This window comes from Arvicanthis niloticus, chromosome 9 (genome assembly GCF_011762505.2).
Source record: "Arvicanthis niloticus isolate mArvNil1 chromosome 9, mArvNil1.pat.X, whole genome shotgun sequence".
NCBI classification, from domain to species: domain Eukaryota; kingdom Metazoa; phylum Chordata; class Mammalia; order Rodentia; family Muridae; genus Arvicanthis; species Arvicanthis niloticus.
Window position 1 is genome coordinate 17155232 of NC_047666.1, and position 24035 is coordinate 17179266.

The window sequence follows — 24035 nt, forward strand, 5'->3', positions numbered from 1 at the left end:
GCTGCCTCTGTCTCCCAAGTCCTGGAATTACAGGCATGCACTGACTTGTTGCTTTTTTACATTTGTTTTACAATGATAACAAGTTCAAGGACAGATATAAAAGGTGTTACGGGAAGGCGTTGGTGAATATTATCAAAATATATTGTATAAAATTCCCAAATAAATAATGCTATATTATTTTATTTTAATTCAGGTAAGTTATGACATGGCCTACCAAATCAACTAAACAGGGCTCACATGGATTCACAAAGACAAAAAAAGGCAATCACAGGGCCTGGAAAGTCTGTACCATGTCCTTTGAATATATGTTATGGCAGTTAGCTTAGGGTTTTTGTGAGAATCCTAACAGTGGAAGCAGGTGTATCTCTGATCCTTTTGACTGCTCTTGAGACTTTTTCTTTTACTGGATAGCCTTGTCCATCCCCCATAGGAGAGACTTTGCCATGTCTTAGTGTATCTTGTTTTGTACTATTTGACTGTTGCCTCTTGTATGTCTGCTTTTTTTCTGAAGAGAAAATGGAGGCAGAGTGAATTTAAGGGATAGGGGAGGTAGGAAGAGGCTAGGAGAAATGGAGCAGAAACTCTGGTTGAGATGTATTATGTGAGAGAAGCATCTATTTCTGTTTAAAACAATAATCAAAATAACATTTACATTTTTAAAAAACTTTGCCTCAGAGGTTTGAAGAATTGGTTCAGTCAGTTGAAGTGAGTCCCTTACAAGCAAGGAGACGTGAGTTCTACCTCCAGTGAAAAAGTTCTACCTCATGTGAAAAGCCTAGCTTCATAGCTTATACCCATAATATAGCACAGGAGGACACAAAGACAGGCAAATTTCTGAAGCTCATTGGTGGGCCACCAAGCCTAGCCAAATCAATGAGATTCAGTCTTCACTGAAAAACGCTTTCTGGAAAAAAAATAGAGAGAGAATGTCTGCAGAAAGACACCCAATGTTGACCTATGTTGACAAGAATATGCACACATATGTACAAACACTCACATGCATACTTGCACAACACTAACAGATACATATAAAACCATACACACATCTACTTATAAAGGACAAAAATATATGTTGCTTCAAATTTCCTCTCGTGACGATATAATGCTGCCACATTTAGCAGACTTTTACATATCCTTAAAATATTGGTGGTAAAGTTTCTCCTTCCCTCCCCTTTTTCTTCTTGCTTTCTGCTTTTTCTTCCCTTTTATCTTTTTTATTTCTTTCCTCAAAACTGATGTAAAAATTTAAACAATACCAAATTAAACAAGGCTAGTTCATACTCAAACCAGCTAGTCTCTTACATCTATTTCTTTTTTTGCCATGTTTTTTTACCATTCTGTTGATTTAAACAAGTGTGAATTATTTATAACTGTGTTGAATTAATTGGCTTACAACACATCTACTACTTTGAAATTTTATAAGAATTGTACTATTAGGTTGTTCAGGATTATACAAGCCAACATAAGGCTATTTAGAATTGTATAAGCCAACCTAAAAAAATAGATTAGCAGCCAGAGAACGAGGGCATTTTAGACAGTAGCTGTAAGGATGAGTCTCCAAAGATATACATCTTAGAGTACTTCATTTCTATACTTTCTTTCATGACTCAGAGTTTTATACTCAGTCTTTCCCATGATTAGTTGAGTTTTTCTTCTCCAACATTTAAAGTCAAAAGCAGACATTGTAAAACAGCCCAATTCCAGCTTTTCCATATAGAATCACATCAAACATCAGTATGCTGATATGATATGTATGTGTGTGTTTATTTTAACCTATGTTCACCATGGAAGCATAACGCATGATTTATGTTTTCAAACTTAAATCACTTTTCTTAGCAACTGCAGATAATCTATCCAAATATCTATCCATTTGGCAAAGACTTTGAGTTCCTGATTGTTTTCATATATTTCAAAGAAGAAGCCACATTGATGAAATCCATGTTCATGAGAAACAAGAAAGATCCTTCAAATATTCTTTTTGATTATATGTGAAAGTACAATAACATCTTGTGAAAAAAATGTAGCAACTTTGTCCCAAAGGAGAACAAAGTATATGTGGCACACAGCAATGGTGCAATTTTCTTGGCAAAATAATTGAAAATTTCTGTGTATGGGGTCTCATATCCTTGACTTTCTGAACATTGAAGGCAGTCATTTGTGGCTATTTTGCACAATATGTATATTGCATTTTGAACTTCTCTCCATTGTGGCTATCAGTGAAAAGGGATGAAGACTCATATGAAAGCAGAAGTGGGAAAGACAGCAGGCTACAGATGCAGATGTGGCATCACACAGCAGTCAAGCTTAAAAACAAAAAACCATGAAGTGGCCCTAAGCAGGACCATAACTGAGCAGCATGACAGCCAATGTTCATAATGCACTTGATTCTAGATTATCATAGAGTTATTATAGCATTCCTCTATAAGAAGCCTTCTCCCATGCAAAGACATATGAATTTTGCCAGTAAGACTCAAGGAAGGAAAAACAGGCTTCTTGAAGGTGTTCTTAATCTCAAACACCTCTGCAAATGCCAACAGTGCAAGTGATTCAAAGCCATGATGGTTTGGACTACATCTACATAGCAAAAGGACAATGGAGATGAAGCTCTGGAGGCAGTGACAGACAATGGGTACTGAGAAGGTGATGGACAGCTGCTCTGCCAGGGAAAATATTTGCCCAGATGAGGTTGATGGAGTCTGAGATCCACAAGGATACACTGAGCATCCATGTCAATCATAAGATTTGAAAAGTAACACATGGGAGCACATGAGGCAAGCTGAACAAAAAGCACTCAGTTTCACAGGTGCTATGGACAAATGGACACAGAAGCAGAGTGGTATGGAAAACTGTACCGTCAAGGCAGAAGATAAAAGGAAGCAAGGGAGATGCAATGTTTTGATCACTTCTTGGTGAGAGAGAATTGATCATCACCAGAGAGACAGAAGGACACACTGCAAGACAGATAGCTCTTGGTTGTGGAAGAATGTTGAGGCAGGAGCATTTTGGAAATGCAAAGAGGTGACTGTGCTTTGGGAAGAGGCACAAAATAGCCAACTGACTGAGCTCAAAGGTAGGATTGCATGGAACGAACTTTCCAGATGGGACCTCCATGCCAACCAGACCAGCTCTTTCCCCAGCTTGATTTTCAGCAAGGCAAGCCACACAGGAACAGAAACACTCAGGATTGAGGATGATTTATACTTAGCCATATAGATTTACCAAACTACAGAGTGTTGTCTTTCCAAGACAACAGAAATGATTTCAGAAGGATTTGAATATTTGCTCATATTCATCATGTTGATAGGGTTATGTTTCTGCTCATTCTGCAAGTACAGTGGCTGCATCATGGGTAGCTGGGAAAAGAACTAAAGGTGGCATGGCCACACTTTGGAACTTGCAAATCATTAAAATAAATGGCATCTTGTGTTGAGAGAAAGGGGATGAAGGAGAAGAAGAAGCCAAGGTGAAGAACCTCAACACAAACATTTGGAATCTTGCCAAGAAATCCTGATTCTTCTAAACATTCCTTGGACTTCTTATTTCTATGCTTTGATGGAAATGGTTTAGATAATTCTATTTTTATGAAAAGGGAAATATTAGGGTGGTCTATTAAAGAATATATAGCATAGTGTTTCATAACTATGGACGGTTTTGGCAACAGCACATCAACCTGTATCAAATTCAAACAATTGACTGTCAAGGGTTACTGATAACCTAGTATGCATTGGAACCTGATAAATGTCTCATCATCTCTAACATGTGAACCTAGTCCACATTTAGAGAGGCTGGCTCCTGAATAGAGCATGAAAATTACCAGCACTAACAATGGGGAAGCCGACTCACAATGAGTAAATATGCAATAGCCCCCAATAATTAGAATAGTCACAGCTTGGCAATGAGTTTCCAGACTATGAAATTAGTTTTCTTGTGAAGAATGGAGATTGTACAAGGCTAGTATAAACATAGGGTAATTGGAAAATCAAATTGCTCTTTGTGAGCTATTGTAAGGTCTGGAATAATGGAGATAACTTTTTTTAAGCTGTGAATCACTGTCATTTGGTGTTTTCAGGAGTACTGTTGCCAAGAATGCTTGCCTTAGAAGTAAAGCAGTAGGAACTTGACATTGTGAGGCCAAAATCCCTGCTTACCCCTGACACAATGAGCTCTCCTCCTAGATTCTGAACTTCTGCCTTCACTTTGCTGCAGATGTTAAGCTGGTGGCAGTACAAGGCAATCCGTTGAAGGTAGGCTAATAAATCTTGCTTACATGCTGAGTCAGGGCACTAGAAAACAAAACAAAAAAAGTGATATCAATTAGTAAGTACTCTTCGGTTTCTAACACTTACGGTTTAAAAGGCTTTGGTGTCACCTTTTTAATTATGTTCATTTAACTCCACTTTGCCATGATGCACTGGAGAAATGCCAGATTCAATGGTTTCAAGTGGCTAGCACCACTTTGGAAAGATTTTACCCATGAAGCCTCAGCTGCTATGGTTGTTTGTATGAGACTTGCACATTACCACAAGAGTAAACATTACAGCATGGGTTGGGACAGGGCTTACACAGTCCTACTACTAGTTGAAGAACTACAAATATTCCAGGGCTTCTGAGGGAAGGAAAGTCATTTCTGGAGTGACAAGCCCCCTGGTAGTTGCCCATGTTGCAAAAGCGAACTTAGAATCACGTGCATATTGCATATGGGTAAGACTAATTGGACCCAATAGGTTTTACATATATGTGTGTGTGTGTGTGTGTGTGTGTGTGTGCGCGCGCGTATACATATGTGCAATAAAAATAACTAATGAGAACTATCAGAGGAAGAGGATATATATATATATATATATATATGTATATATATATATATATACACATACATATATATGAAGAGGAATTAGAAGGTACATGGGATAATGTGAAAGGTTGGAAAGGGGATATATCAAAATGCATTAGAGTCAACTATAAAATTTAAAAATTTATTTAACAAATTAATCTTTTAATGGAAATGGCAGGTGGCTAGTAAAGACTACAAAGTCTTATAGGGATATTTGTGTTTGTCAGCTATCTTCAGAAATTTTAAGACAATTATTATTCTATTGTCTTTTTTTCTGTCTAGTTTTCTTCTATTTTCTCACCATGAAGAAACACAAATATAAAGGATTGGAAGCCAGAAGTCCAATACTTTGACAATTGGTTCTTAATCATGGGGCGAGGTTCAATTTAATTAGTTGGACAGGATATCTGTTTAGTTTCGTTTTCTAGGGAGTACCCCAACTCACTAAGTCTGTCAATTTTACAGATTTTTTCCCTGCTTATCAAAAAATTTAGCAACATACTAAAGTCTTCAAACATGAAACTATTAAATGGATTTTGGCTGTTGTAAGAGGAGTATCTGATAGGCTATATTTGAAACTAGTGGAAATAACCCCATAAGTATAGCAACGGAACCTTTCAACCAGAGTCAATTCTCTTTGGAGATTAATTTACATTGTAGTTTAAGTAGGTAGATATATGTCAAATACACACCAAGCTCAGCTACCAATTTCTGTAAATATTTCTAATATTTCTCTAAAATGTCTCTGAGACTTCTCTAAGCCAATGGCTACTGAGTAATTTTGTTACTACCAAATATCCAGCTTGAGAGGCTTTCAGGTTGTTGTTGTAGCTATCTTTGGTATTTGTAAAGGTATACAGACACACACACATACACATGCACGCATGCATGCACGCATGAGCACACACACAATGTTCAATCCTTAGCACCTGTCATAAAATAACACAGGGAAGAGTATGTGAGAATGACAGGCTTAAGTTTTTAATAAGCTTTGGGATGGGAATTCTTTCAACAACACTGTGAAGCTGTTTTTATAACATAACAACTTAGTTAAATAAATAAATAAATAAATAAATAAATAATAAATAAATTTCTTTCATACATAGCACCTACAATCGTGATACATTTTTCCCTAAATGAATTTATCAAGGAAGCATCCCACAGAGTCTGTTTTTGGTTTTCTACAAGTACTTAATACTGTAATATTTATCCTACTCCTGAGACCCATATACTGGAAGGAATTAACTTTAAAATGATATCTCCCCAGAGGGCTCACAAAGCTTTCAATACAAATACCTTGCAGCAAATTAAACCAAGAGTTCTATCTCAATGGAACAGTAATTAAAAATGCAGTGGTCCGTAAAGCATTTATATTGCATGTATATCTCAAATCTTCATAAAAATATTTTCAGGCAAAATGAAAGCAACCAATCAAGTCTTCGGTAATATTCTGCTCTATTATTTAAACTGAACCTGTCAAACACTATTTTCAAAAGGCAGAGCAGACCAATAAAAATTTCAAAAAAAAAAAAAAAAAACCCTGTATATCAAAAAAAAAAAAAAAACCACCTGTTTAGAGAAAACACTAACAAAGTTTCCAGATATTTCATAGATAATGCCTATAAATATATCAAAAGATATGAAAATATTTTTCATCTGTTTACTTCAAAATCATTGCTAATAGCACTCAAATCTTGTACCTTCAAATCTAGGAATAATCATAGAATCCTCTGTCTCTGTCTCTCTTGTCTCCCTGTACATTTATGCATGTGTATGTAGGAGTGAATGTATTCATATTATGTTTCCTATCAAAACTGGTTTGAGAAATGTCTCATATCATGCTGTGAACAATTCAGTAATTAAAATCCTAAATTATAAAAACAAAACCAGGAATCAAATCTGGGGCTACAGAACTTTATACACCTAAATCTATGTAGAGATACTTTCAAACATGGTTACTGAATATGTAATGGAAAAGCCGCTCAAACTTCTTTTAATTTTGACTCCCAGGAAAAAAAGAAACTAAATCCTTTCTAAGAAGTCTTATCAAGTCACTGCTCCAACTCTCATGGTACCACATACCCAGTGCCTACAAACATTTGCAGACACAGTTCCATGGTTTTCTCTCTGGTTTGTGGCTATCTTTGTTGCTTGTATTCAGGTGGGTCTTCTGTCTCTGTTTTCTCTTAGGTGAACTCTCTAGAATATTTATGAAATTTTCTAGAAAAAAAAAAAGCTCAGCAAACATTCTGAAGCCTGACATTTGATGTAACCCTGACATCCATAATGTCATGGTTTGGTTTTCAACTGCTACAAATGATGATGAAGTTTGTTAGGATAACAATGAAAATAATTTGAAGTTATGATAATAATAGATTTCCAGTCCAGCAAGTTTCTCAGAAACATCCCATTATGTTAGCTATCATGTATAAATAAACCTAAAAGGGGGTGTCTTTTAGGTCTTATTGTATATTCTATAATGTTGAATCTTCTGGTCCGAGTGGTTAGCTTCTACAGGGTCAATGTATTTATTGGTACTTTGACATGAAGGCTGAGATGTTAAACAGAGAGGAAACAGAAGAGCAACCCTAAAGAAATCTGTAGCTAGAAACTCCAACACAAAAATTAGGAGAGTAGGAATATTCACAGAGAAGAAACCAGCCTTCTGTCTTTCAAGATATGCAAAGGTTACCAACTTCTGAAGCTCATTCATGTTTATTATAGAGTTTCAATGTAATGAGAGTGCATGCCATTTTTATTTCAGATTCTTATTTTGTATTTTAAAGTATATTTGCTTTGAAGTACTTCGGACTGCGAACTAGCCTTAACTGAGGCTTGAAGGGATAATCGGTTATCTAAAAATGTCTCCTGCCTAATGTACCCGTACAAGAAATGTTCTAGCAGCAAGACACTTTAGAGAGGAATTCTCATGTTCTAGTTCAAGCCAGGCTGAATGAAAATTGCTGAAACATAATTAAATATTCTATGTGAGACAGAGAAGGTTTCAAGTACACATTCTGGTTTCCTGTAAAAACACAGATGAGGCTTTGAGGATTTCAGGGGTTTTTTTTCTGAGATTTATTTGCATCTGTGTGAAAATACAGCTGAAATCTAGATTGTCCTTGGTCACAAAAATTAGTCCAATTTATAGCAAAGCATAAATGAATCATGAGTGTCAAAATACCATAGAAAGATCAAGATTAACTAAAAGGAATCATGCTTTATTACCACATGTTTAGCTTTTCATCAACTTGGCATAAGCCAAAATCATTTGAGAAGAGAGAACTTGATTGAAAAAAGCATCCCCATCACACTGGCAAGCCTGTCAGCCATATGTGGATGAGTGGTTTCTGTGGAAGAGCCTAGCCCACTGCACTGTGCCATCTCTGGGCAGGTGGTCGTAGGGTATGTGCCTTATCTCATTTGCACCCAGGACTCTATATAGTTGGCTTTCTGAATGGGAAAGGTTGTTTTACTCTGTCACATGCTTCAAGTCTTTCATGCCTCTACCATGTTAAAGCTGCCTTTGCAATGAGCTCGGCAGAAGCCAGGTTGTAAATTTTTAGAGACTACCTCCAAGTGCATTATACAAAGCCATTTCATATGGTGCATAAAACTGGTCCCAGAACACTTGGTACTAATTAATGCCCATTCTCTTTTTTGTATTACCTGATCAGCCACAGCACGTGCTAATTTGTCCATTCGAGAGCCTGCTTCTGCAATCTTCTTGGCAGCATTAATGACATCGGATGTATTTTTCAGTGGGCCTTTGCCTCTGAAAAAAAAAGTATCACAATTAGATTTCTACTCAATAACTGGTAGCACATAAACCTACCACATTCTTGGTCCAACATGCTACTTCTGTATTTAATGCAGTCTGTCCCTGTTATTGAAAATTTTCAATATTGCCTTGATGCACCCCAACTTCTAGGTTGGTAGCCTACATTGTTTCCATGTATGTACTGGGAGAAGGTTGTCTCATCATTTCATATACACATTCACATTATCCTTACACTGTTTTTCAACAGTAGTCAATTAAAATTATCAACACAAGAGGAAGGGTCTTTAGCACGCAATAGCTTTCATGTGCTACATGTTGTACACAATCTCTCTGTGTGCACATGAAGTAGCTGGTCACATTGCATTCACAGCAGTGAAAATGAGGGATCCGTGCTGGGGCTCAGTACACTTTCTTCATTTGTCAAAATTCTGTGCCCAAGGAATGGGAATGGATCCTCATGCAATCAAAGTGCTCTTTCCCCATCAATTAACAGAATAAAATATTCTGTTAATTTCCCAGATATTTCCAGAGGCAGAACTTAATATAGACAACTCTTTACAGATATGTCCAGAGACCGGTTTCCTGTATGACTCTCAATTCTGTTGTTAGTTAACAACCACTCATCCCTACAGGCTGCCAGTGATGAGTTCTAAAACAGAAAGAAAAAAATCCTAGAGCAGCTAGGTGCAGTTGCATAGCAATCCATACTGTGCCCAGCACCTTCAAATTATTTAACTCAAGTACAGGTGGCTTCCTGAGAAGCACTTCTGTCTGGAACACAATGTAGGAATATGTGGCTAGTTTTTTCTAAAATTGCAAAGTTCCAAATATCATATACTTTATGTTTCCAGTACTGATATGTAAATTATTGCACTAAACACTATACTTGTAAATGTCCTTATGCTTGCAGCACCCCAACATTTTCACACATGGTTTTCAATTAGGTAGGCAATTAAACATTATATTACTCAATCAACTTGCCTGTTTAATTTTAAATGCTGATTAAATGGGAGGGGAACCGTTGCTGCACCATGGCCCTTTAAACAAAATGTAGCATATAAATTTTCACTTTCTTGGGAAGTAAGAAAAGAATAAATTGAACATGTTTATCCTTATTTTTTTTTTAACCAGGCTACATTATCAGGTAGCCTTCCTTATACATATCTAAGATACAGTGAATTTTTAGACACCAAGAATGCTTTCCTGTGTCATCAATGGGATGGGACCTAGAGGAAGCTACTCTGAAGAGAATTATTTATACAGCACATAGTTCTAGGAAGAGGGCAATGGCCATGATTGTTATGTAGCATTGCAAATTGGAAGACTTAAAATGTCTTCTATCAAATGAATGTTAAGGAAGTGCACGTTGTTTTGCTTCAGACTGGTTCTCATTTTGGAATTTGTTTTTCTGTATTAGTAGCTGAAAATGAAGTAGGTGAGGCTCATATTACTGTTGAGACACACATACAGAAGAGTCTAAACTTAGGTATTTCAGTTAGGTATAGTTGCACTGTCTCCCACAGAATACATTCATTGATTTTTTTTTCAGTGACCATTACAATTTTTAAACTGTGAACAACATTTCACAGGTGAACTTTATATAACACAGGTGAGGTAAAGATTCTGTGACAATCTGCTCCTTGATATGTGTTTTTTAACTTATCATTTCTAAGTAGCGTCCTTCCTTTTCCTGTATTCTTTTTTCCATTATTATTTAAAAGAAAGCTTAAATAATCTGTCATTACTTTAAAATGCTGACATACTATGTATTTCTCTGTAACTCTCAGACAATACGAAATCTTTTGTGAAGCTTTATTCTGACATGATACCTATTAATTTTGGCCTTTCTCCAAACAGAGTCATTAAGAGCTTAGGGGATTCTTCATTTTTCTTTGCCAAGGAAATAAGTATTTGTTTGCTTCAAGAATTTTGATGTAGAGCTAGCCTTAACTCCAGTTCCAAGGATTCCTGCACCCTTTTCTGGCCTCTGGGGGCACTTGCATGTGTGTGGTGCATATAAACTCCCCCAGTTACATATATCATAAACCCAAATACAAACATATACATTTATATATCATTCCAAATGATCTCAGAAAATATCTCCTTATAAACGGTAAATGACATGTTTTTAAAACTGATTACAATGTTCTAATTTAGTAAAGAATATCTTTAGAGACACTCTATTTGCTTGATGTTCAAATGCTCATCTTACAGATGAAGCAAAAATACCGTATAATGTTTATTAATTAATTAATTTATTTATTCGGTTTACAACTTTCATCTTCTCCTCCCAGTCGCACTTTCTCCCTCCTGTTCTCTCACTCCTCCCTCCCCTTCTCCCCAGAGAAAGGGAGGCCTTTTCCCTTGGTTCCAACTCACCCTGGCACATCAAGTCTCATCATCACTAAACACATGCTCCTCCACTGAGGTTACACAATGCAGCCCAGGTAAGGGAAGAGAATCCAAAGGCAGGAAACAGAGGCCAAGTCAGAGAGAATCCCTGCTCTAATTGTAGTAGAACTCACATGAAGAACAAGCCACCCTTCTGCTAAATATGTATAGGGGTGTCCAGGTTCAGTCAATGCATGTTTTTGGTTGTGATTCAATTTCTGTGAGCACCCATGGGCCAAGGCTAGTTGGCTCTGTAGGTTAGAAATCAACTGAGCAGTTTCCCAGAAAATTCTAAAGAGTTCTATTTCAAGACCCAGCCATACCACTCCTGAGTATATACCCAAAAGATGTTCCACCATACCACAAGGATACTTACTCAACTATGTTTAGATAGCAGTTATTTTCATAAAAGACAGAATCTAGAAAACAACCCAAACATTCCTCAAAAAAAGAAAAATAATAATGGATAAAGAAAATGTGGTACATTTACATAGTGGAATACTATTCAGCTATTAAAAATATGTCATTATGCAATTTGCAGGCAAATGAATGGAACTAGAAAATATCATCTTGAGTGAGGTAAGCCAGACCTAGAGAATCATGTGCAGTATATACTCATTTATAAGTATTAGCAATTAAGTACTGGATAACCACCTTACAATCCGCAGACCCTAAGAATATAAGTAACAAGGAGGGCTTAAGGGCAGATGCTTGAATCTCAATCAGGAGGGAAAATAAAATAGACATTGGAAATGGATGGGGAGAAGGAACTGGATGGGAGAGAGGATGGGCAAGGGAACATGCGTGGGTATTGGGAAAGTGGAAATGAGGGTGAGACAGCTGGGAGAGAGAATGGAAGTCAGTGGAGAGCAAGATGGGGAAGGTTCTTGGGAGGATATGGGGATGACCCTAGCTAAGACTCCCAGCAGTGGGGGGATATGGAGCTCGAAGTGGCTACCTTCTCTAACCAGACAGAACTTGCATTAGAGGGAGGGAAACACCAACCCACCCACAAAACCTACCCCCAAATTTTCCCCGCCTACAAAATGTGCAAGTATGTGGAACAAAGATTAGGGGAATGACCATCCCCTGGTCTGGCCCAATTTGAAACCCACCTCATGGGAAAAAAACAATTCCTGATACTATTCACTATGCTTGCAGACAGGAGTCTAGCATAACTGTTCTCTGAGAGGCTCCATCCAGCAGCTAACTGAAACAGATACAGAGACCCACTGTCAAACATGAGGCAGAGCTCTTGGAGTCCTGTGTAAGAGTTGGAAGAAGGATTGAGGAAGCCAGAGTGGTCAAGGACAGTACGATTTCTTTCTTTTGTTTTTTAGTCCACCAATGACTGTAGTTCACACACTCATGAGCACCACAATGAAAAACAAATGCTTAAGATTCCAGCATTTACACTGGAGGCTCAATCTGAACTCTTGTAGAGTCTGTGTAAGAGGGTAATAAAACTAGTCATATAAATATTTTATGCTAACACATACACACATTTTTGAGTTGAGCATTGACACCCAGGAAGACTAAGGAATAGTCCCAAATGATACTATGCTCAGAGAGAAGCAGAATGGAAACCTAAGTATACTGATTCACAAGAAAATGCAGTCACACTTGTAAACACTCACAATAAATCATGATGAAATAGCATTAAGAGAGCAATGCAGGATTGACATATTTCAGGTATTAATGTCTGCCCAGTAGAAATAAGGCTCTGGGTTCAATCCTCAGCCCTAAAAGACATTCCTCAGAAACGTCCACTAAAAAAGGTATCAAAAACGAATAAAAAAGGAGTAAACATAATAAAGGAGTTCCTAGATTTATATGTTCAGTTCTGTACAAAATATTTCTGAAAGAAATTCAAGATGGCACATGAATCACCATTACATAAACGGGAATTAGATGGCTTAGAGATCTGCAGATGCACAGCAATCCTTATGAAAATCCTGTATTCTATTTTGCCCAAACAAAATGAAATGTCCTTAATTCACCAGGAATTTCAAGTAGCCACAATAATCTGGCAAAAGAAAAAAGCTGAAGGTCTCATAGTTTCTGATTTTAAAAACTTACCATAATTGTTCAGTAGGCAAAAGAGTGCAGTCCTAACTCAAAAGCAGAAATACAGACAAATAGAACAGGATCAGGTTCAGAAATAAGACCTCAGACACATGATCAAATGGTTTTCCACAGGGTGCTATGACCACTTAATGAAGCAAAGAGTATTTTCAATAAATGGTGCTAGGGAAACTGTATCCATCAGCGAAATATTCAACTAGAAGTGATCACCCTGAAACAGAAAGCTAAAGTATAAAAGCAAAAGCAAAAGAATGTGTGTGAGCACTCCATGACACTGGATCTGCAGATATTCCTTGCTATAATAACAAAAGCACAAGTAACTGAAGAAAAAAAATACATTTGACCTTGAGTTTAAAACTTTTACCATCAAAGTATATTTTCCGTGAATATTGTAAATGATAAATAAGGAAAATATCTTTGAATCTTATTACCTAATAAGGAATCGATATTCAGAATATATAAAAAAATGACAACAAAATATTTACTTAAAGCCGCTAAAAGATTTGAGTAGATAACTCTCAAAAGAAAACATATAATGGTCAATAAGCACAGGAAAAAAAAACATAAAATGTCACCAGTTGCTAGAAAATTGGAAATCAAAACCACAAGGATATTCCATTTTATACACATTAGGAGCACTCCTGGCAAAAAGGCAGAAAATTCCTATGTTCGATATAAAGGAGTTAGATTTCTTATCAATTGCTGGTACAAACTTAAAATGATGCAGGAACCTGAAAGTTGTGGATTCCTCATTTAAAAAAATGAAAATAAGATAGGATATTCCAATTCCTCTTTAAACAGGGACTCAAAGAAATATCTTCTTTGTGCCCTCACAATACCCAATGGAAGAGGGATCTAAACGTCCATTAACAAATGGTTAGAGAAACCAAATGTAGTATATCTGTGGCAGTGGGATATTATTCAGCCATAAAAACAAAAGCTATTTGTGTGTGTGTGTGTGTGTGGTGCCTTGGATGGACACTGAAAACTCTATTTTCTACAAAAGAATCAAGTTGCAAAAGGACAAACATAAATTATGCCTCTCATCTGGTACACTGAGTGATAAAAGACACAGAATCAGAAAGCTAATTTTTCAGATGGTTTTCAGGGGTTGTGGTGATGAGGAGTTAGCAAGGAATGCATACTGGAAATCCTTTTAAAGAAGATAAGATGTATAGATCAATGGCAATGGATACACATCAGTGTATTTAATGTGGCAAAATTGCCTTCTTAAACAATTATAAACATAGTAAACTTTAAGATGCATAAAATAATAAAAAAAAACAATTTAAACAGCCATATTTGACTAATGGCTACTATATCAGACAAGTCTACATGAGCTATACTCATTTGCATATCATTGAATCAAGATATAAATAACCAGAAAATGAAAGCATAACCTAAAATCTGATCTAGGAAATTGAAAAGACATCAATCTATTTTTGCTGTCACAGGAAAACAAATGCAACACGGATGTTATCCTCATAGTTATAGATCCATCTCAAAATGAGGACTCATACCCTGGTGTTTCTTTTCCTTAATAGTTAAGTCTCTAGTACAAGAGGAGTTTGAAAACGTATTTTAGGGAATCTTATATCCATAATGGCAGGGGTCGTTCTATTTTCTCACCTGGAACATGGTGCTAGTGTTCTTAGAAATAGATTATATTACTTCTCTACTACACAGAATCTTGCAGCATCGTTCATTTAAGCATAGCTGTTTGGTATATAAAGGCCAGTATTTGGAATCTTTCCCAAGAAGTGGTCACTCCAAAAAAGAATCAAGCTGACAAACTATTACTTCAGTGCTGTGAGCGCCTATTTGCCAATATATTTGCATTTATTTTACAAAAAGCCTGCAAGTTTTAATGTGCAATAGCAGTGTGCTGGCATATTGTGAGCAAAGTATTCACTACTCAGAATTCTAATTCAGAATTAAGCCAAGCTTAATGTGTTTATTTTCTATAGCCTTCTTGATACATCTAGTTCGCTAATATTAAATGTAACTCTAGTGACAAAATGCAATGAGGGTTTTTTACAAATGTGTGGGGTCATATAAGCTCTTCTGGAAGTACACTTTCAAAAGAAAAGAAAAGACAACAAAATAGAAAAGACAAGACAACAAAATAGAAAACAAAAGAAAAGGCTCCAAGAAATTTCTGTAGACTAGCAAGACAGCTTAGTGTGTAAAAGTGTATGAAGCTCAAGCCAGATAACCTGAATTCAAGCCCTGGAATTCACAATGGAAGGGGTGAGCTGACTCCCCAGAGATATCCTTTCAAGTCCACCATGGGCCTACACACACACACACACACACATAGAGAGAGAGAGAGAGAGAGAGAGAGAGAGAGAGAGAGAGAGAGAGAGAGAGAGAGAGAGAGAGAGAGAGAGACATGCTTACCCCAGCAGGTAGAAGCAAGACAAGGATTGTTTCTGAAGTAACTTACTGAATCCTGTGAATCATGAAAATCAGGAAGGACCTTAGAAACATGAGTTCAACTATTTCAGGGATACTGTTGATGGGATAACAATGAAAACCATAAATAGATGGACAAAGGTGAAGAAAGTCAGGCATTAAAGGGCAAATTCAAAGATGTATGAATGAGTTTTGGTGTAAGCATGTTAGACAGTTGTCTCTATTGGCCAGTTTTGATATGAGAAGAGGAGAGGGCAGATTGATACTCAATTACCAGCTACAACAGCTAAAGTAAGGGAATGAGCTCCTGAACTCAGAACAAGTAGAGCTATTCTGTGAATCTAGAGTTCATTGTGCAATGTTTTAGAGTTGCATATGCCCAGATGCTTCTTACCCCAAGCCCAGTTTTCTCCCTTTTGGTTGATTTTAAATGAGTACTTTGCTCCTTGTTATTCAATTAAGGCTGAGCTGGTGCTGTCTGCATGCATCTTGGTTGGGCAGCCCAAGACTGGTACACGGCAATTTCTTTCTCAAAATGACATGAGGAGTCCGAAGTTTTTGTATGAGGGATGATGCTTCAGATTTGCCCCTCAAATGAAAGTCACAAGACCAGAGATGTAAGGAAAAGGGTGTGAGACACAGGGGGTCTGGTCTCCCCCGTGAAGAAGATAGAGCATAAGTAACCAGGCAACACTTCTATTTTAATAACAGAGTGGAGCTTGCAGAGATGAGGAAATCCAATTAATAATTTACCCAGTAATAAGAATAAAACAACACAATAATAAATGAATGGTAATTGTGGGACATACATGCCCTTTAAATACTTAGGTAGCAGAATCAAGCTTCGGTTTTTAATCGACTCCACATAAACTTTAAATACTAGAAAATGATACTTAGGAATCTTGACCTGTACAAAGCTACAATTACTCCTTCTTGAAGTAGAAAGTGTAATTTCAGCAATAGTAATGAACAAAGCTGAATGCAGCAACGTTTGGGGAGAGACCACAATGAAAAACACAGTCAAGTGCTGGTTTGTTCAGGATGAGCATGCTCAGGTGGCAGCAAGAGCAAGCCCAGCCTTCTCAGAGCAAGCCCAGCCTCCTGAGAGCAAGCCCAGCCTCTTGAGAACAAGCCCAGCCTCCTGAGAGCAAGGCTTGCCTTCTAAGCTTGATGTAAGTTCCGACCTTCCTATTGTTCTGTTTTTATTAGCCATCTGTTTCTTTCCCTTGCTTTTGCAACAGAACAGGGAACCCCACCACCGCCAACACACACACACACACACACACACACACACACACACACACACACACACACATCAAAGGTTAGGAAAAATAATACCCAGTAGCAGCAGGCTGGTCACTTCATTATTCAGATCAGCACAAAAATTATTATATAAATTCTGAAGGAAATTGAACCAGGTTTCTTTTCACTTTTAAAATGATGCTTTGACTAAAAAACAATCTAACAAAACCAAAAACAACCCCCCAAAAAAATAAAAAAAAAAAGAAAACCTCTCTGTTATTCAACACCATTGAACAAGACCCTTCAAATGTATTTATCTTTCTTGACCACAGTTATATAAAATACAAATTACAAAATGTTCTCCTGATCTAAACTAGCAACGTGACTGAAGTCATTATTCACTTCAAACTAATGAGATTATTTGTTCCACTGATGTTATTAATGGGTTGCATAATATCCATCAGATAAAATACTAATAAAATGTTGAAAGCAAGCAAATGAAGTCATCATGGACCTCAGGAAGCAATGACTGAGGCTGCCACCAGTGTCTGATTTGTGGGCAATCCAGACTTAAATAATGGCTCGGACTTTCCCCCCTGATATTATTTTGTGTGAGAGAAATACATTTGTGAAGCTCAAGGAGACTAACCAAATGGACAAACTTGAACTTTGAATGAATATGATGACATTTAAAGCTCTCGAAGGTCACACTCCTAACACTGAAATCATTTTGCTAGAATCAAAAACAATTTTAAAAGATTTGGAAAAGGAGCCAAGTAATGTCGTTAGTACATATTTGCCAGAGGTAAAGGGTAAAGGGGATGACATAGTTGTGTTCTGTATTTTATTAAAACCTATAATCGATTCTTGCCTTTCCTTATTAGAAGTAGTCAACAATCATTAAAAATTGTTGTCACCTACATGAAGTCCTGACATTGCTATATGTCTTGCATGAACACCATGTTCAACCATAAACATATAAAACATATTTTACATATGTTTAAAAAATACACTCACTAAAGTTGATGGTATGTTAATTCTTTTTTAAAAGATATATATGAATGTATGCATGCATACAATGTAACATAATACAAGTTTATGATGTAGCATTAATTTTTGGGTCACATCCTGTCCTGTTGTACAATCAGGTACAATAACCTAAAGTTACAGAATTTTGACAGAAAAATAAAAATCAGAAATTTAGTCTGGATTTATGGAGCTGGCTCAATAGAAAACAAAGCAAACATTTGTACAACATTGAAAACAGGGGTTCAGATCCCCAGGAAGTTACCATGTAATGTCAGATGCAGCAAGGTGCATCTATAATCGCAGTCTACATGTCTCCAGCAAGAAGGGAGTCAGGAACAGCAGAATCCCCCCAAATTCACCGGCCTGCCAACTGGGAGCACACAATTAAAAACAAGAGAGAGGGTGGAAAGTGAAGTCCTATGCCTGAGTTTGGACTTTGACTTCCACATGCATCTATACTCAGACATACACACCATGAACAAACAAACACATGCACATAACACACACACACACACACACACACACACACACACACACACACACACACACACACACACAGACTCTTAATGAGCTTTTTGGATGTTTTAAATGTGTTTTGCAGCATAGTTCCTACTTGCATTATACTTTTGCATTTAATCCTCTCTTGAGAAGCTGGTTACGCTTATTCCTTGCTTTTGCAAAAAGAGTTAAGGACTTGTTTGACACCACTTCATCTTCTCACTTAGAACTGAGGGACCTTTCCCGTGTGACTTTTTTTCTGCATTTGATTGCTCTTGATGTAGTACAGAAAGCCAGAGAAAGTTGTCACTGGCCTCTTAAGAAGACTCCAAAGGCAATGATAGACGTACCCATGACTGTGGTAAAGCAAAGGCTTCTGTCAGAATGTTGGCTGCTTCCTGACCCATGTGAAGGGCTACTCAGAGGAAAAGAAAACAGTGTTCACACAGACATTTTTAGATTTTTTTTTTTCATAAGAACTCTGTCATCTTTAGCTGTTGGACATAATTCCAAGAACATTAGGAAGAAGTGTGAGCCAAAATTAATGCTAAATCCTGTGCTGGTAGAACACATGAAACAGATGCAGGCACATTCAAACATGCACGTGTTTTTCCAACAGGAAATTAACAAAACGGTCACTTTATCTCCAGAATAATACTTAAACAAATGTTAAAGTAGTACAAAACACAATGCTGTCAACCAACCCCTGGGTTTTGCTGCTATGATTGCCCTATAATACATAGTTAACACAATGCTATTTACAGAAAATTGATCTGTTCTTAACTAAACAGGAGATTATTTGGACTGGTAAGTCTAACTTAAGAGCTCTTGCTTGCTTTGGTATAGCATTTTCAACAAGCTTTCCCATGATAATAGCCAGTGCTATCTACATGGGTTTAGTACGAACATGGCCATCTCCCTGTCTCTGGGCCTCACCTTGTGAAGTCTGTCATCTCCATCATGATCATACACATCTGCTTGGCCAGCACAATGATGTCATTGCCGCTGTCATCCCACTTGGCCACTTCAGCATCCAGCTTGCTTTTTTCTTGGTGGAAAATCTCCACCTGCTCAGCTATTTTTGCTTTCTCCTCCTGGGGTAGTTGCGCCATGATGGCCTGTGTGGGTTACAGAGGGAGAAGCATAACTAATAGTGACGAAGTAATTACACATTGCACATTGACTCTGCTTCCTGTGGGTGGCAGAGCCAGACTCACAAAGCTTATAGGATGTCCCATCATTCTAGAAGATGCATGTCTTCACTATTACCAGACCAAGAGTACAGACTGACCAGGTCCTCCAGTTCCCTGCCCCCCTTTCTTATATAAATGATACAGAAAGATCCAAAAGTGCAGGCACCCTGACTGTAGCAGAACTTCCCTGTTTCTTTGATGGCATATGTTTGTTCAAAAGAATCTATTCTTAACAATTTTTATATTTGGTCTCAGGAAACTTTTACCCGATGAAAGAATGCACCTCTTTCAACACTGAAAGCTATTCAGAGAAGGTAAAAAAGCCTTCTGTTGCTGCGAAGGAAAAAAATTTTAAACAATATTTGAGCGTTCAAGTATAGTGGAATGGAAAGACGTTTATGAATAAAAAATAAAGATATCCATAGAATGATGGCATACAAACTACTACAAAAGTATCCCCTGACTAGGGCATTTAGGGATGGCATCCTCCATCTTAGCCTTCTTTCCCCATCTTCCTGAGTGGATGCTTGCAAAGCCTTTGAATACAGGTAGCCATTGAAATGGGAGGATATCCAGGCTACTATTTCTTATCTAAGATGCTTTACACAGGAAGCATTTAGACTTGGTAGAACATTCCTAGTCCAAAACTCCAAGGTCCTCAGAAAAATGTTGATATTAACCTCAATACTCAATGTGTTTCCAGAGTCAGAATATTTCATCCTTCAGATTTTCAGAGATTGGGCATGTTCAAGCTGAGTAAGATTAGGAAGCAAAGGTTGATTGGCAGAAGTTGCTAGGTAAGAAAATATAGGAAAGAGTGAAGGAGTCTCCTTGCTGTTGAGACTATTTGTAAATTTGCTGATTCTCCCAAATATATTTGTAAACCACAAATCAATACTGAAAGCACTTCTCCACTCACTTGCAAATGATGCAAGGATCAGAAATCTCTGAGTCACCACTGTGTGCATTCCCAGATGATGCTGAACCAAGCCATTCTTTGCCTTTCCTCAATTCCCTTACTGTAAACAGCACCCATTTTTCAGTCTATCTAACACTACACTTTTCATATCTTTGTGCTGTTCATAGTGGTATCTCCACCATGTAAAAGAGTTCCAAGCATGGTGTTAAGTGTTAGAAAATAGAAGAAGGTTTTGGTGTGTATTATGGAAAAAATACAAGAGCTAGATAAAATATGTTAAGTTATGCTCACCTTGAGTTCAACGGCAGTGAATTAACAATATAAGATATTTGCACAGAAACATCCTTAAAACCTAGAAATGTGTTGATCAGATGAAGACACCATTGTAATTTATATCTCACTGCAATGTATCCCTATATTTCTCCTATAAGCAAGGATTGGATAATTGCTCCTTTAAATATTTAGAAGTGGTTTATAGAATATAACAACTGTAAATAAGAATCAGACTTGTTGATTAAACACCGTTTTTGTAGCACATTCCAAGTGTCATGTTTATCTCCACTTCATGACATTCTTCCATGACCACCTTTAAAATGATTTGAAGACAGAGTCTTTGGATAGTGCTTTAGTTTTTACTCTAGTTCAGGGATCCATGAGGTCTCTAAAGAGAGACAAAAGCTTTGTGATTGGAGAATCTAGAGTGTCTACAATGAGCAATTAAAATTATTCAAGACGCATAGTTAGTCCACAAAAAAAGTGAAAGTTTTCCTTGCTCTAACTGGGTACTTGACGTAGCCTTCTGATTCATACTGTCTTCTGATTCAGTAGAGCCTGTATTTAATTGAACTGTTATCATGTTGTATGAGGGAGATTGTATTGATGACTAATATAAAAGGACTCAAACATGTATGGGTGGTGTTATTTCTAGATAAGTGGTCCAAAACTGTGTAGGAAAGGAAGCTGAGCATACACCTCTTTGTGAGCCAAATAGAGGGCAGCATCTTCCACCCCTTCCACTGTTTTTGGAAATGGAGTGAGGTTTTTGGTTAGATATAGCAAGTGAACAATAGCAAGCAGGACTGCCTTTAAATATCTGCCTTGACTTCCCTCAGTGATGGGCTGAGGTCAGAAGTTGTAAGCCAAATAAACCTTTTCCCTCTCCTAAGTTGCTTTCAGTCAGTGTTTTATCACAGTAGCAGAAATAAAACTCAAAGCCAACATTGTGTTATTGTGTACATTATTCTGACATCACTTCTGTAGGTTGTTTCCTACTTAATCTTATTACAGTAGAAACAACAAACATGCTAGTCCTAGAGCCTGTGTGGCTATGGATAAATAAAAGACACATATAAGTTTTTGCAAAGATGCGTGTGTCTTAGAATTATGGGTACCAAATAATTTAATTAATGTAATTATTCTAATATAATTATTCACACATAGTAATGACAGTATGTAGGCCCAAATAAATTAATTAAACCCCTAATGCCATACAACTTACTATTTGGAGAATAAGAACTCAAAAAAGGTGGTATTCCAGTGAAATTCTTCACCATTATGTACAGGGACATTATCATGTAGCCAAATATAGTTTGTATGAAGATTATTGAAGCCCAGTGGTTCAAGGCAGTTGAAAGTCTAGCTCTGTCTACCAAGCCATGAAACCTTATGTTGTAGCCTCACAGGCTAGAGAAATGTTAGCTTGAACTCATAAAACTGTAGATGATATACCCTATTACAGAGTCATGCTCATCAACTTTCATATATACATTCATTATGGGTTTACATGGGTCTTAATTATAACTCATTTTAATGCATGCACATATGAACCTCATATAGCACAGATGTCTGTTTGCTTAATGTAAAAAGAACACTGATAGAAATAATGCTAGTTAAAATATTTAGTATTTTTGGAAACATTTAAAGTACTTTTATAAACTTTAAGAAGGTTCATAATATACAAAAGAGCCTGTCATAACTCTGATTTGTAGTTCTTTGGTAAAAAAGGGGGTCCCAAGTTTCTCATTTGGCTTCAACTGACAGAAATGAAATAGGTGGTTTTTTATTATGAAGAATTCTTATCTCCTTGATTCACTTGGTTTTATACAAAGGAATGTTTTATTTAGGCAACACAGTTCCAAGGGAATCTTTATTAAATTTGTTCACCAGGTACTTCTATACAATAATCAAAAACCAGTAGGGCCACTAACAGATTGTAGACCATACATACAGGGTCCAGGTAGAAAATACTTTTCTTCGTTCCCAAAATAGTGAATGTGTGCATTGGAGTGTGGACACTTTTATGTCAACTATAACATTATCATCTCCTTTATTTAACTTAGTACTTAATTATTAATGGTCTTGGTTTTCTCTTTAATGTTTATTTGTTTATTTTAACACAGAGTCTCACTATATAACACTGCATGGCCTGTAACTCACTATGTAGACCAGGCTGGCCTTAAACTTACAGAGGTCAACCTGCTTCTCTTTCTCCAGTGCAAGGACTGAAAACATGTACAACCATATCTGACACACTCTAATTTTCTTATTTTATTTTTAATTATTTTCATAAGTGAGTCTGAGTGCAGTTTTGAACAAGTGTGTTTAAGTTCCTACAGAAAGCAGAAGGAGATTTTAGATCACCCTGAATCTAGAGTTACCAAAGGTCGTAGGCATCCAGCATGGGTGCTGGGAACAAACTTGACTGCTCTGGAAGTATAGCAAGTGTTCCTAAGTAATTACCCATCTCTGCAGCTGCCCAGCAACTTGGTATCTAATTTACATTACTGCCCCACCCTTGATTCCCAGAAGAGCTTCCCAAAAGTAGAGCCCTTTCTCAGAGCAGAAGTTCAATGTCCTCTGACAGATTGCTTAAGCATCTTTCTGCTCAAAGTATCAGTGTCACTCGAGACAAGTCACCAACACTGATAGACATTTTCTGAGGACACATTCCAGAAGAAAGACTAGCCTCTTCAGAGCAGATTTGAAAGGGTGATGTTATTTTGACCAGCGGGGTTCTTGACCCGCATGATGCACATGATGGGGTGTGACTGGGGTACAAGTGTCATTCCATTTGCCTCTGCTGTGTAGCTGTTGATGAGCTCAAGGCGTTTCTTGAATATTCTTAAAATGCTCTTGGCTTTTAAAAATTCATTATTGACCTTTTCTGAAACTGGAATTTAAAAAAAGGTTATCTATAAACAGTAGATCACAACTGCAAAATTTGCAAGTTAATCAAATTAAAATTCAACACATGAGTTTTAATTAGGTATTATCAATGTAACTCAGCAGTTTGAAATGTTAACACATTAAAGCCATTCTAGGTAGAAAAAAAAAATAGAAGCCTGACTACATTAAAATCAAATTCAATGTGAAATCTATAACATATAATTCTTCATTCCCTCAAACTAAGGCAACATGAGAAAAATTATTTCCATGGCTAAGGGGAAAGGAGATGAATCAGCTTTCTTGTTCCTGTGATGTGATCACCAGAGGCACCTGCTAGTTTTGTAGCCTTGATTTATACTAGGCAATCAGCATTCCCTATGCTGTATATCTGGCTGATTTGGGGTCCATACTGAGACCATTAGAGACTAGAATGCACAAGGATTCAAATCTTTGTCTCAGGCTCCTTGCCTTTGCTCCGGACAGCTG

At 37.1% G+C, this 24035-nt stretch overlaps 1 protein-coding gene across 4 annotated transcripts in view; it reads right to left on the bottom strand.

The window, feature by feature from the left end:
* Ctnna2 (catenin alpha 2) overlaps positions 1 to 24035 on the bottom strand; it is a 1050408-nt gene that overhangs the window by 30117 nt on the left and 996256 nt on the right. For all 4 annotated transcript variants that reach the window (XM_034511450.2, XM_034511449.2, XM_034511447.2 and 1 more), the window contains 3 exons: positions 19209 to 19390; positions 8501 to 8606; positions 4149 to 4283 (listed from right to left, as the gene is read on the bottom strand). In XM_034511450.2, coding sequence (XP_034367341.1) covers positions 4149 to 4283; positions 8501 to 8606; positions 19209 to 19390 — 423 coding nt within the window. The remainder of the gene's footprint in view (positions 1 to 4148; positions 4284 to 8500; positions 8607 to 19208; positions 19391 to 24035) is intronic.